Genomic DNA, 15,587 nt, shown 5'->3' with positions numbered 1-15,587 from the left:
TCCAATGGACTTGTTGATGATGGAATCAGCCACACCCTCCTTGTTCCATCTCCTCCAGTCATATTGTCCCTTCATATTGTCCCTGTTTGAGTATTTCACTCTCCATATGTTCCCCCAAATGCTTCTGGAAGAAAAAGAAAAACCAAACTGTATCTTTTGCAAAACAACACTTTCAAATTAAACATCAATATCAACTAAGAATATAAAAATGATATATAAATGATGTATGAATCACATAAACCCATTCCCCCCTTTGATTCATAAATCATGCTACAAATCACACTAATATTGGATAATTTTTTTTTGAAAAATGATCAAAACATCAAAATGATATTTATCCATTCAGTTCCACTTGTCCATCTTCATCCAGATCAGGAACAGTCAACAGCGGCATCTGAGTGTTGTCTCCAGGCATCATTCTCCAACCTATCTCAATATCATAGCTTTCTCAAGGTCAGTAACAAATGACAAACATCACACAGTGTTGTCAAAGCTGCAATTAAATGGTAACCCATCACTGCCCCTACTGGCCTACCTGATCTTGCAACCAAGTCTTCTCAGATCTCCCAAACGCATCCCTTATATTCTTCAATGCATATATAACCCTCGTGATATTATCGGAACTATCTGGACTCAAAGTATACCTAATATTATCAATATGATCTTCCCAAATGTTACACCATACCATGGAAAAAGTCCCCCCTTCTCCCTTAGATTTATCCTTCAATGATAGGCTTGAAGACTATGACATGTAGCCATGTCTCTTTTCATCCAATTTCAAATATAGCTTCAGATTTCTGTGTCCGGTGCTACCCCTCTTATAATGGTAGAAACCTCATATGGAAGCTTCAACGTTGACATGTAACAACATCCTGTCCATCCATAGGGTAAGAATATATATGCTTTATCACCACAAACCCTCCAAATATCTCTATACTTCCCCATAGTCACATTGTCAGGCAAAAGCTAATCTTTTAACCATCAAAGTCCTGCTGTTCTTACTACCTGGTACATAAAAAGTAACATATTTCTCATTACTACCCTTAAGGTCATGCATACCCAAAGTTATCATATAACATCACAATCTGATATTCCCATAAACATACCCCTTACCTCATATGTTTTATTAGAACAAAAACAACTTTTAGCCCTCAATGGTTACACCTCAAATGCTTCAGGGTTTGCTGTTACCTGATTTTACTTTTCATCTAACAAATGCACCCAAGTTAATTCACTTAACCCAATAACACCTAACCCTAGGCTTAAACAAATGTTTTGACAATGACATTATTTTATCTGTTACTGACTGTTGCTGATACCACAGTCATGACAAAGCATAAGATTGACACATACTTGATAAAGGTCGAACGACCGTCTCTAACATGTTTGGTTCTGGAATTCTCACCAGACATGGACCCTCAATATTCCTCACTGATCTTACAGAATGAGCTGCTGGAACCTGCCCATCTATCTCTAATTTTCACAACAGAAGAATCAAACCACTCCCTTTAGTTTCTCTCTCCCCTAACGAGCGGTACTGATCAGATACCTCTCCTTGTCTGTCATTAAAATCAAAGACCTCATCCGGTACCTCCATGATGAATCTATATTCTCTCTACTACTATCTGTTCTCCTATTTTAACCCTATTCGTACTATAATTGACAGCACTCTCCATCCGTAACATAACCCCTGAGTCCTTCTTACTACCCCTTTAATTTCAGAAAAGTTGTTGTCGGTGTCATACTTCCTACATTTGCTATTGCCATCGTATCATTAATCCCTTCCAAAGTTACCATTAAAGTAGTTGATTTAGTTGATGTATCAACCTTAATTACTTCTAGTGCGAAAGTTACCCATATCCTATGTGTATTATCTACTGTTGGAGTGGCTACTGTAATCTACTCCTCCTGAACTCCCTCAATGACTGTGGAGGCCACAACAGACCTCAACTCTTCCATTATAAGCGTTACTTTATGAATTACATAGCCTTTTAACCAATAATTCTTAACCGGAACAAATTCTAATGCTTGCACTAGATAAGTATACTTCTTCTCCATAATTATCTCTCCATGTGGGAGGAACGTCCCCATCCTAACCCTAATAAGTATTTTTCCCTAAAATTGGTGCTGGAGCTATTGGTTCCCTTATAATCAAATGCATATATTTATGGCTTTAATAACTATCAATGTTGAAAGAGTTAAATTGCTTCTCACTGTTGTTTTTAATAGACTGAAGTGTTAATGTCCTTAGTTACTTCATCCATTTTCCAAAGATTTGAAGTCTTTGCTTGTACTTCCATCTATCACCACTAGTGTCACTTTTTCCCAACTCTCAGTCCTATCTCTAATCCCTGACTTTCAAACTTTTGATTATAAAAAATACACCTATAATTACCTTGATCTCCCTGCTGGGAACTGCAACTATAGATACTCAATCACCCTCAATCTTCTCTTATCATTCAGCAACACATACTTTCTCAATGCATCTGCGCCTAACAGATCTAAACTCCTACCATATCTTCCCACTAAACTCTAAAATGTCCTTCATCACTGTTCTCTCTCTGTCTTACTACTAACTTTGAAATTTAGCTTACTGTCTTAGAGTTCCTTCAACCCTAGTTCTCCTAACTTATTTTAATCTAATCTTTTCCTCCTAACCTTTTAAAAACCTTTTCCACTGATTTATTCACAAAATCCCTTTACCACCAATTTTTAGACTATGTGATTGGGAAAGTCCCCACCTGCTTCTGACTTTTTTTTTACACACAGACTTGGCAAATGACTAAACACCTTTTAGCCTAGCCTAAAATCTCTTGGTGTAAGAATGTAACCCAGAATAACAGTCACCCCTTTTAAGTTTATTTTTCAGACAGATTGTCTAATAGGCAGTCTAATAGATTATCATCCTTCCTATGATATTATCTTTTTAAGCAAATATGATTCCCAAAAACCCTACTTTTTAAAACCCTCTACCAGACAGCCGTTTAGTGTACATCTTATTGTACAATTCAATTTAAACAATGCATCTCTTCCCAACACTGCCATAACAGTATCTTCTAATATTAGTATGTCTATTTTAATTTCTCCTTGATTTTTTATAGCATAGCTCACTTGGTTCCTTAAGAGTAATTAGCTGTTTACTACCTCAAATCCCTATCCTAATTAGTCAATTTTACATAGTGAGATGTTTAACCTCTTTAGGCTCAACACAGATTAGTTTTTACACTATTCACTATCACTTCTCATAGTCCTCTGGTTTTACTTCAATTGTTAGCTATTTTCTCTTCTTCTCTAATCGAGTACTATCATGACACCCCCCTTCCGGATCTTCTAGGCACTCTAGAATCTTTAGGATTCACCTGGAGAACAGGTGATCTTGAATTGCCCCTGTATCTTCCTTAAAAATGTTCTCTGTTGTTTCCTCCTGACTTGTTGCACTCACAGGTAAAGTGACCAACCTGTCCACAATTATAACAGTCTTCTGAAAGTTGCTGGAAGTGTAGCTGAAATCTTCCTCCTCCTTCTAAGCCTTCTCGTCCTCTTCCTCTCCAATTCTGTAATTCTGTGTCTGTCCAGAAACTGGCTGTGGATATGGAACATTTGGTACGCCCCTTGGCTGGTACAATTGCATTTGATATTGTTCAGTTGAAGCTGTAACAGTGATTGTTGATTTGGTTCACTCTGATTCTTCATAACCAAAGCTTCTCTTCTCCACCAGTTGTATGATTGAGTTTTCTCAGAGTTTCTTCGTCCTGTTCTTTCTTGCTGTTGACATATCAGTATTCTTCAACAGCTTATATTCTAAGTTCTGTCCTCAAAATATCATCTTCCATCATCTTCTTACTTTTCTTCTGTGATCGTCGTTTCTGCTTGTCCTCTATCTATTATTCGTCTTCATCTCTGATGCAACAATCACCCTCCTGGATGATCCCTGGAAGCTGAGGATAAACATCCCTAAGCTCTACTTCCTTCTCGTAAGGTGGGTGTCTTACCGCTGAATCCGTATGTGAGAAAGGTGTACTGACTTCTGCGCTTAGTTTTTCTGTCGCCTTCTCTATACCGTTGTTTATCTTATCGCTGGAATCTTTTATCAGTTTGTGTTTGAGAATGAAGGGCAACTTTTGTTTCACTTGCCGGATAACCTCGCAATACTTTAGTTAAAGGATTACCATTTTATACCATATCAATCGGTGTAATGACTTTTATAGCCTTGCTGTCCTTTTCTCCCCATTGTAACTACTCTTTTATATTCCTTTATTGTGAATTATTTTATTTTAGACTGTATAGCCTATGGCTTCCCCCCTCTAATTATTAATATAAACCTAACAACTCCCAAAAAAATGTTTTAATAAATCAATTAAAAATCATGAATAATTAAAACCAATTGTATTCCTATATCCTATGTCACCAATTTATTAATTAGTGTTGGCTATCTTACCACAACCCATCAAATGCAAGTAAATGTAAGTTAGTCAACTTCAAAGCAATCCCAAAAACAAAGCCTGTAACCCCTTGCTCTATAACCCCTAATTATCTTAAATTTACAGAATAATGTCAGTCCTTGATTCCCAACACAACTCCAATCAACCCCAGTGATGCACATAGCCTCCAAAATGCAATTTCTAATGAATCAGTTTGCCAAGCCTATGTGAAATTGTCATACCATCACATATTTTGTGAACTAGCCTGATATCTGATCCGATCCTCTGCCTCACGTGATGTCACATCAGCACTTCCCTGTATCTCCTCTCTCCTCTATGTTCCTCTCATATGACAGAAAAACAGAGACACAGAATAACATTTTAGTAGTTAATGCAATCACTGAGTATTTCCAACCATTCAATATTCATTCGTTCTACATTATTCACTCTAAGACTAAACTCAGAACTAAATAGATCGCTCAAAAACATTTTTATTTTATTTTAATCCGTCATTTAATTATTTAATTCAATTTATTATAATCCGTTACCATATATCTAATTTACAAATTCAATAGGTCACAAAACAAGTTTCATCTTTAACCATCCGCCGATGTAACAACTAGAAGATTCGTGTTAAAATCTCTCCTCTGTCTGTCTATTTCTCCCCCTGCAGGGTAACCCCAGATGGGACCTATGACCTTTACCCACAATGCAGTGTTTGTAGTTTTAGCAAATAACCTCATGTCGTAGTTTTAGCGCCGTAAAATCATGCACATGCGCACATCCATTTAACCCCATGCTTGCCACACCATAGAACGATAGCATTACGCTACAGCTTCACTATTTCATACCTTATACTCACACAATTACACATAACAGAGCTCACAAAACATATAACCTGACTTACACACACAGAGACAAGTTTAAGAGACTTTAATCCATCGCAATGGGGTCTCTAAGGATATCCGTTAGCATGTAGCACGCAACACAATTAGCATTTAGCATTAGCATTAGCCGCTATGTACCATGTAGCATGACCCACACTCCAGCATTTAGCATTAACATTAGCCTTAGCCTTTAGCTAACTGCGGCCTACCACACAAATAAATATCCTTCACTGCCCTTATTCCTTTTAACATATATTTCTCCTACCGTTTTTGCTACCGTGGATTAATGACCATTTCACCGAGAAATTAGACCCAATCAGACACCCCGTCCGGACGAAAGTGAACCATAATCACAATCAGATAAACTCCATCAAACCGAGTTTTCTTTAAAAACCCACCACTGCACATTCTATCGTGTAAGCGGTTTGTCGACCCATCATTTTCTAAATGGCCCCCGGGTCTTAAGCGTACAGTGCCCTAATGAATGCGCATATCTGTTTTAATTGTACACCTTCAATACTTAATTCCCTCCGTTTTATGCTCTAAACTTCCAATTACCTGCCGTTTACCCATGGAATATATTATAACAGACTCTAGTCGACCGCAATAACGCCACCCGAGGCACGGTCGTATGGTACATTCCTCCAGCAACAAAACTAACAACTTAGCTGTGAGGAACACTCACCCTTGTCTGGTCATGACTCCAGACCGAAGTTAGCTTGGCGGCTACGAATGAGCAAAGGAGAGATGCAGACCAGCCCCACGTTGGGCGCCATTTGTCGTATCGGGTGAATGGTGGCCATTATTGCTGTCAACAAAGAGTCCGTTTATGCTGCACAATGATTAGAGGCTTTTATTAATATCACAAGGTTACAGCATAAGTTACAGACCCGCGGTATCCGGAGAACGGCGTCCCAGATTGTCATGGCCGTTCTGCCTCTATTTGTCTAGCCCCTTACTTATAAACAATGCAAAAAGATGGGCTCCCTCTTCTGGCCAATCACCAGTCTCCCCTGTCTACAACACACTTCCTGTCTGTTGTATGTGGCGTTACACTAAAACATTCCCTCTTGATACTAAAATCAACATTCTTTCAGTTCCACTTAAAAAACATTTAACAAAGACATAATCCCAATACACGACAGTGGAAACAACGTTAATTCAACCAGTAGCAGGCTTATAAATGCCCCCAGGAAAGTCAAACAAGGAACTCTTCATTGAGACAATGATGAAACAGCAATCCTTGAGCGAGTTGTGGTGGATATTATAAAATAAGGATCTGCTGGAGTCTAAGTCAAACCAAGATTATTTATTTCTGAGCTCAGAGAGAATAACAGAGTTACACAGTGCAGTGTAGACAGTATGAATTCCAAAGCATTGGGTGATGAGCACATATCTTTATAGTTTCCTGTTCCTGGGCCGGACTTTATTTATACAAGGATGCAGGTGGAATCTGGTTTGCAACACAGTATGATACTCCCAAGAACAGGAGATTATAATAGGACAGTTTCACAAGGTTAGTCACATACTCAGTTATGTGGACACATACAATTAAAATGTTCCATTACAGAGTCCGTGAAGATTTTCATTTCATTAAATCATCAGTGGGCCAACAATGCAAATGTAAACAATGGAGCCAATGCATCACATCCAAATATCACTTGATTACCTGTAGTGCTGGAGGAATGACACACCCAGATAAACACACAGTCAGAGTTTAAAAAAGGACCATTTAAACACATGGAATCTGATCTACTCTGTATTCAAACTGACACACTCCATATTCAATTCATGTTTTCTAATAAAAACACAAATATATTTTTGAGTATACTTTGTATAATTACATTTCATATGGTATAAACAACTAAACACATTCTCAGTCAACAATATAAGACAATGGGAGCACTGTGTATGTCCTCTGATTAACTTCAAGTCGATGTGAAATATCAATTTACACACTAGGAGAAGCAATTAAGTCAATATAATGTGAAATTTCAATTTACACACTAGGAGAAGTAATTAAGTCAATGTGATGTGAAATATCAATTTACACACTAAGATAAGTAATTCTTCTCTCCTGTGTGGATTCTCATATGACTTTTAAGTGACTGTGATGAGTAATATGTCTTTCCACAGTTTGCGCATTTGTAAGGCTTCTTCCCTGTAAGCGTTCTCATGTGTTCTTTCAGGTGCCCTAACCGGATGAAACTCTTTCCACACTGGGAGCAGTGGTAAGGCTTCTCCCGGTGTGTGCCCTCTCATGTCTTTTCAGGGTGTCTAACCGGTTAAAACACTTTCCACACTGGGTGCAATGGTGTGGCTTCTCTTCTGTGTGTGTGCCCTCTCATGTCTTTTCAGAGTGTCTAACCGGTTAAGACTCTTTCCACAATGGGAGCAGTGGTAAGGCTTCTCCCCTGTGTGGCTTCTCTCGTGAGCTTTCAGGCTTCCTAAATGGCTAAAACTCTTTCCACACTCCGAGCAGTGGTAAGGCTTCTCCCCCTGTGTGTACCCTCTCGTGACTTTTCAGGTCGTCTAACCTGATAAAACTTTTACCACAGTGGGAGCAATGGAAAGGCTTCTCCCCTGTGTGGATTCGCTCATGAGCTTTCAGCTTTCCTAAGTGGTTAAAACTCTTTTCCACACTGGGTGCAATGGTGTGGCTTTGCTCCTGTGTGTTCCCTCTCATGTCTTTTAAGGGAGTCTAACCGGTTAAGACTCTTTCCACAGTGGGAGCAGTAGTAAGGCTTCTGCCTTGTGTGTATTTGCTGATGAGATTTCAGGGTTCCTAACTTGGCAAACCTAGTTCCACACTGGGAGCAGTGGTAAGGCTTTTCCCCTGTGTGTACTCGCTCGTGAGATTTCATGTTTCCTAAGTAGTTAAAAGTCTTTCCACACTGGGAGCAGTGGTAAGGCTTCTCCCCTGTGTGTGCCCTCTCATGGCTTTTCAGGTTGTCTAACCGGATAAAACTCTTTCCACAGTGGGAGCAATGGAAAGGCTTCTTCCCTGTGTGGATTCGCTCATGAGCTTTCAGGCTTCCCAACTGGTTAAAAGTCTTTCCACAGTGGGAGCAGAGGAGTCGCTCTTGCTGGTTTGGACGTCTCTGGTTCCTCCGACTTTGGTTTTTCTCCTGTCAAAAACAGTGTTTATTTAAAGAGAGACCTGAATGAAACCTCCACATGATAAAACTGCCTTGCTGTGAGGTTTAATCCAAATCAGATCCTTCAATAACCTGAGGCAAGTTTTCAAATATTTCATTATTTAAAACAATCTTTATGTGATTTTAAAACAAATGTTTTAGAGCTTCCTGGTAATTACTGATAATATGTTTACATTACTTATTTTATTCATTCTGTTTTATAAGTCAGAACACAAAAAAAGACAGTTCTAGGACACTCAAGACATCGCTGATTAAACAGCATGATCATTACACAGGCGCACCTTGTGCTAGGGACAATAAAAGGCAACTCTAAAATGTGCAGTTTTGTCACACAACACAATGCCACAGATGTCTCAAGTTGAGAGAGCGTGCAATTGGCATGCTGACTGCAGGAATATCCACAGGAGCTGTTACCAGAGAATTGAATGTTAATTTCTCTAAACGTCATTTTAGAGAACTTGGCAGTACATCCAACCGGCCTCACAACCGCAGACCACGTATAACAACGCCAGCCCAGGACCTCCACATAGTCTGAGACCAGCCACCCAGACAGCTAATGGAACTGAGGAGTATTTCTAACTGTAATACAGCCCTTTAGTGGGGGGAAACTGATTCTGATTGGCTGGGCCTGGCTTCCCAGTGGGTGGGCTTATGCCCTCCCAGGCCCACCAATGGCTGGGCCTGGCTTCCCAGTGGGTGGGATTATAACCTCCCAGGCCCACCAATGGCTGTGCCCCTGCCCAGTCATGTTACGTCCATAGATTAGTGGCTAATGAATTTATTTACATTGACTGATTTGCTTATATGAACTGTAAATAGATTAAATTGTTGCATGAGGCGTTTATCCTTTTGTTCAGTGTACATTACCAGTCAAAAGTATGGACATACCATTCAAGGGTATTCAAAGGTACTCATTCAAGGGTTTTTCTTTATTATTACAATTACACAAATTAACTTTTAACAAGGCACACCTGTTAATTGAAATGCATTCCAGGTGACAGAGAATGTCAAGAGTGTGCAAAGCTGTCACCAAGGCGAAGGGTGGCTACTTTAAAGAATCTCAAATATGAAATATATTTTGATTTGTTTAACACTTTTTAGGTTACTACGTGATTCCATATGTGTTATTTCATAGTGATTCCATATGTGTTATTTCATACTGATTCCATATGTGTTATTTCATAGTGATTCCATATGTGTTATTTCATAGTGATTCCATATGTGTTATTTCATCGTTTTGATGTCTTCACTATTATTCTACAATGTACAAAATATTCAGACTATTTACTCAGTACTTTGTTGAAGTACCTTTAGCAGCGATTACAGCCTTGAGTCTTCTTGGGTATGATGCTACAAGCTTGGCACACCTGTATTTGGGGAGTTTCACCCATTATTTCCTGCAGATCCTCTCAAGCTCTGTCAGGTTGGATGGGAGCGTTGCTGCACAGCTATTTTCAGGTCTCTCCAGAGATGTTTGATCGGGTTCAAGTCTGGGCTCTGGCTGGGCCACTCAAGGACATTCAGAGACTTGTCCCGAAGCCACTCCTGTGTTATCTTGGCTGTGTGCTTAGGGTTGTTGTCCTGTTGGAAGGTGAACTTTTGCCCCAGTGAGGTGCAGAGCGCTCTGGAGCAGGTTTTCATCAAAGATCTCACTGTACTTTTCTCTGTTAATCTTTCCCTCGATCCTGAATAGTCTCCAAGTCCCTGAAATACATCCCCACAGCTTGATGCCGCTACCACCATGCTTCACCGTAGGGAGGATACCAGGTTTCCTCCAGACGTGACACTTGGCATTCAGGCAAAGAGTTCAATCTTGGTTTCATCAGACCAAAGAATCTTGTTTCTCATGGGCTGAGAATCCTTTACATTTTTTTACATTTTAGTCATTTAGCAGACGCTCTTATCCAGAGCGACTTACAGTTAGTGAATACATATTTTTTTTATACTGGCCCCCGTGGGAATCAAACCCACAACCCCTGGCATTGCAAAGGCCATGCTCTATCAACTGAGCTACATCCCTGCCGGCCATTCCCTCCCCTACCCTGGACGACGCTGGGCCAATTGTGCGCCGCCCATGAGTCTCCCCGGTCGCGGCCGGCTGCGACAGAGCCTGGATTCGAACCAGGATCTCTAGTGGCACAGTTAGCACTGCGATCTTTTACTGAGGAGTGGATTCTGTCGAGCCACTCTACCATAAAGGCCTGATTGGTGGAGTGCTACAGAGACGGTTGTCCTTCTGGAAGGTTCACTCATCTCCACAGAGGAACTCTGGAGTTCTGTCAGAGTGACCATCGGGTTCTTGTTCACCTCCTGACCAAGGCCCTTCTCCCCGATTGTTCAGTTTGGCCGGGCGGCCAGCACTAGGAAGAGTCTTGGTGGTTCCAAAGGTCTTCCTTTTAAGAAGGATGTTGGCCACTGTGTTCTTGGAGACCTTCACTGCTGCAGAAATGTTTTGGTACCCTTCCCCAGATCTGTGGCGTGACATGATGCATCTCAGCTCAATTTTCGAGTGTCATAGCAAAGGGTCTGAAAACTTATGTAAATAAGGTATTTTATTTTTAATACATTTGCAATTTCTAAAAACCTGTTTTCACTTTGTCATTTTCTAATACATAAACAATTCCAGGTGAAAGCCAAAGGCCATCGCTTTAATAAAATAACAAATTAACTGGCAAAGTAGCAGAGCTTGGCCTGCATTCAGCAACGTCACGTGATACGTGTTTGAAGCTGTTTCAGTACAGCACTACAGGGAGAGAGGACAAACTCCACTGGACTAGTTTCACAGTATGGAAACACTTCAGAGTTTCTGGATTTGGGGTAAACTTCTCCTTTAAAGCATCATTGAGAAATAATTAATTGAAGTTGGAACATTTGTAGACTAGCGGTAAAGAGTGTTGAGGCAGTAACCGAAAGGTCACTGGTTCGAATCCCCACGCCCGCAAGGTGGAAAGGTCTGCCGTTCTGCACTTGAGCAAAGCAGTTGTCCCCCAACAACAACTGCTCCCCGGACGCTAATGACGTGGAACATCGATTAAGGCAGCCCCAGCACCTCTCTGATTCAGAGGGGTTGGGTTCAATGAGGAAGACACATTTAGGGTGAATTAATTCAGCTGTGACTGACTAGATATCCCCTTTCCTTTCCCTTTTAATCCCCGTCCTCCTTTAAGACTCCATAATGTTTCATCATTAGATGCTACAGTCCTCCTTTAAGACTCCATAATGTTTCATCATTAGATGCTACAGTCCTCATTTAAGACTCAAAATTGAACTATCTTGAGTTTTTGTTTGCCTGTAGACCACAATATCTATCATCACTATTTGTATATAATGCAGGGAAACCAGAAAAGGAAAACAGGAAAATGCTCCTAGTGCTCCCTTTAATGTTTTACCTCATTTCTACCAGCATGTCACATGTCGCAACCAGAGGAAAAATAACTCTATGTTATGATATTCATAACATCCATATCCACCAGTTTATCTTCATGTCAACTAACAGAACTGTCTACTGTGGTGGAAATATACCAGTCTATCTTCATGTCAACTAACAGAACTGTCTACTGTGGTGGAAATATACCAGTCTATCTTCATGTCAACTAACAGAACTGTCTACTGTGGTGGAAATATACCAGTGTATCTTCTTGACAACTAACAGAACTCTGCTGGTTGTCCTGGTAACAGATACCAGTCTATCTTCATGTCAACTAACAGAACTCTGCTGGTTGTCCTGGTAACAGATACCAGTCTATCTTCATATCAACTAACAGAACTGTCTACTGTGGTGGAAATATACCAGTCTATCTTCATGTCAACTAACAGAACTGTCTACTGTGGTGGAAATATACCAGTCTATCTTCATGTCAACTAACAGAACTGTCTACTGTGGTGGAAATATACCAGTCTATCTTCATGTCAACTAACAGAACTGTCTACTGTGGTGGAAATATACCAGTCTATCTTCATGTCAACTAACAGAACTCTGCTGATTGTCCTGGTAACAGATACCAGTGTATCTTCATGTCAACTAACAGAACTCTGCTGGTTGTCCTGGTAACAGATACCAGTGTATCTTCATGTCAACTAACAGAACTCTGCTGGTTGTCCTGGTAACAGATACCAGTGTATCTTCTTGACAACTAACAGAACTCTGCTGGTTGTCCTGGTAACAGATACCAGTGTATCTTCTTGACAACTAACAGAACTCTGCTGGTTGTCCTGGTAACAGATACCAGTGTATCTTCTTGACAACTAACAGAACTCTGCTGGTTGTCCTGGTAACAGATACCAGTCTATCTTCATGTCAACTAACAGAACTGTCTACTGTGGTGGAAATATACCAGTCTATCTTCATGTCAACTAACAGAACTCTGCTGGTTGTCCTGGTAACAGATACCAGTGTATCTTCTTGACAACTAACAAAACTCTGCTGGTTGTCCTGGTAACAGATACCAGTGTATCTTCATGTCAACTAACAGAACTCTGCTGGTTGTCCTGGTAACAGATACCAGTCTATCTTCATGTCAACTAACAGAACTCTGCTGGTTGTCCTGGTAACAGATACCAGTCTATCTTCATGTCAACTAACAGAACTCTGCTGATTGTCCTGGTAACAGATACCAGTGTATCTTCATGTCAACTAACAGAACTCTGCTGGTTGTCCTGGTAACAGATACCAGTGTATCTTCATGTCAACTAACAGAACTCTGCTGGTTGTCCTGGGAACAGATACCAGTAGGCAGATCTATTTTATTGTTCAAACTAAACTACAGCACTTACTTTGATGAGTCAAATCTGCTCCTTTCTTCTCTTCTCCTCCTCTCACAGTTCCACTCAGCCCCGTTGTTTTCCTGCAGTCCACCAGCCGCACAGACAACCTCTTCAGACCCAGCAGTAAGGTGCTACTGGGAGAGGTACGACACGGGGACTCTGGGAGGGAGGAAGGGCTAGCGTTGTCCTGGTAACCATATAGAGGAGACACAGACATATATCATTATGGATGCTGATGTCACTGTTGTCATAAAGTGCTTTACAGAAACCCAGACCCCGACAGAGCAAGCTGTATGCTAGACCAGACCAAGCTGTACCATCTGGTGTTCTGATCTGGAGAGACTCTTCTCTGCCTCGCCAGCATCAGGATGTTGTTGAGGCTCCCCAGAGGATCCATGATAGTCATGTCTCCCTCCTGTGTGAACGAGAACATCAAACAGATGGTAAACTTATGACCATCTATTATAATCATAGTCTTACAATAGGCATTAATATATCTAAACAGGGCCTAAAATGGCCACATTCATCATGATTTTATAAAATATTGTTTGATGCAAATGTAAAAGGGTCTTTCCACGAAATTGGTGCCCTTTGATATTTTAAATAGGAATTATGCACAAATATTGAATTTGAAAAGCCTGTTATATTAGATGAGGTGCACTTTAATGTAGACCACATGGAGAATTCAATATATCTAATTTAAAAGTCCAAAAAATATATGTACCAATGGCAGATTGCCCCTTAAACAATACCTACAGTACTGAACAACATATTCAAGTGTAGAACTTCAGTAGAAAGACCATTTAAAACCACACATTAGTTCAAGAACTGCATAGTCTATGCCCATGTTTTTAAGACAGTACTCACTGGTGTTAATCGGCTCTTCAGTCTCCTCCTCCTCCTTTTTCACTCCCAAAATGTCTTCCTGCTTCTCTTTTATTGAGATAGCCTCCTCTTCCTCTTTTACTCCAAAAGGTTCTTCCTCTTCTTTCAATGTTATGGCATCTTCCTCCTTTTTGATTCTGAAAGTTTTTACCTTCTCCTCTTCCACTCTGACAACCTCTTTCCCATCTTCCTCTTTCGCTGTAATATCATCCTCTTCTTCTTTCAATGTGATAGCCTCCTCTTCCTCCTTTTTCATTCTGAAAGCTTCTTCCTCTCCTTTCACCAGAGCTTCTTTCTCCGTCTAGTTTAGTGAGCTCAAGCTCCGGGCGATTAACCTAGTGCAGTATCAATTTACCACATTTGATAATTTAACAAGCAAATTACGTTTAAATGAACTAGTAGACACGTAAACATTATGTGCTAAACACTAAGATTAAATACACAAGATTGGTCTAAAGAGCTTCAATGTTTCGGTGTTATGTTCGCTAGCAAGCTACGGTCAAATCAGTACCCTTTTGTCGCTGTTGAAGAAGCTTCCCGTCCCGTCCACTAGATTATACGTCACGCAAGAAGCATCACCTGAAAGACTCACATCGCCATCTGCTGACTGGAGTGGATAACGCAGATTGGAAAGAAATCTAGCAATGTCATGAGAAGCAGTTTAAAATCAACCAGATTATTTGCATCAATCCAGGTGTGATTTGTTCAGCAAACTCTGCAATCACATGAGCTACAGAGACACCACTAACCGAGCAAGGCTCTTGCTGGTGCCACTTGAATTAAAGGGTATCTACACCCAAAAATGAAAATGTCAAAAGTGGTCTCCTGATGTGGTTGAAGTATTTTTGTGTACTTAGAATTTTGTTGTTTTTCCATTAACGGTGTGATTTTGAGAGCAAAAACCAGAAAAACAGGGACAAATCAGAAACCTGGAAAAACTACACAGAGAAAAACGTTAAAACAAACAAACATCGTAATTGGGGGGTGTAGTTAGAGTGTGTGACACACACACACAAAGAAACAAATCAGAAACCTGGAAAAACTACACAGAGAAAAACGTTAAAACAAACAAACAGTCAGAGGCATTTATTCTAGTGTCAAAATTGACTACAAAGTGTAAATCATTTTGGTCATAACGCCTGTCTCATCTAAAACGGAGTTTGTAACATCCGTGCGTCACAACGGGTAAATTAAGGTTGGGTTTTGATTTGACAATGTCCATTTGTGAGCAGCTGCAGTTATAAAATAAAATAAAAAAAACATACAAATGTATTTCTGAGTAGGCTTTATCCAATTTGATTTCATATGGAAATAAAGGCATAAACAAAAGCCCCTATTTTCAGCAGGGGTGTAGCGCTGGCAGAGCGCAGAGGAGCGGCTCTCCCTCCCTCTTTCAATTTCAGAATGCTAGGAGCTGGTAAAACTATTTCTGGACAAATTAATTTGGTTAAATTCTAAATAAATTATTTATT

General features: G+C 40.2%; 1 protein-coding gene across 1 annotated transcript in view; it reads right to left on the bottom strand.

The window, feature by feature from the left end:
* Positions 1 to 14,649, bottom strand: part of LOC121563696 (cilia- and flagella-associated protein 251-like) — a 28,953-nt gene extending 14,304 nt beyond the window's left edge. Inside the window, exons 1-3 of the mRNA XM_045216843.1 lie at positions 14,098 to 14,649; positions 13,548 to 13,645; positions 13,240 to 13,417 (exon numbers count right to left, since the gene is read on the bottom strand). Of these exons, the coding sequence (XP_045072778.1) occupies positions 13,240 to 13,417; positions 13,548 to 13,645; positions 14,098 to 14,371 (550 nt within the window). The 5' untranslated portion in view covers positions 14,372 to 14,649. The remainder of the gene's footprint in view (positions 1 to 13,239; positions 13,418 to 13,547; positions 13,646 to 14,097) is intronic.
* Between the last annotated feature and the right edge of the window lie 938 nt (positions 14,650 to 15,587).

Source organism: Coregonus clupeaformis, unplaced genomic scaffold (assembly GCF_020615455.1).
Source record: "Coregonus clupeaformis isolate EN_2021a unplaced genomic scaffold, ASM2061545v1 scaf0821, whole genome shotgun sequence".
Taxonomy (NCBI): domain Eukaryota; kingdom Metazoa; phylum Chordata; class Actinopteri; order Salmoniformes; family Salmonidae; genus Coregonus; species Coregonus clupeaformis.
Note: the sequence above shows the minus strand (reverse complement) of the source record. Positions and strands in the feature narration are given on the sequence as shown.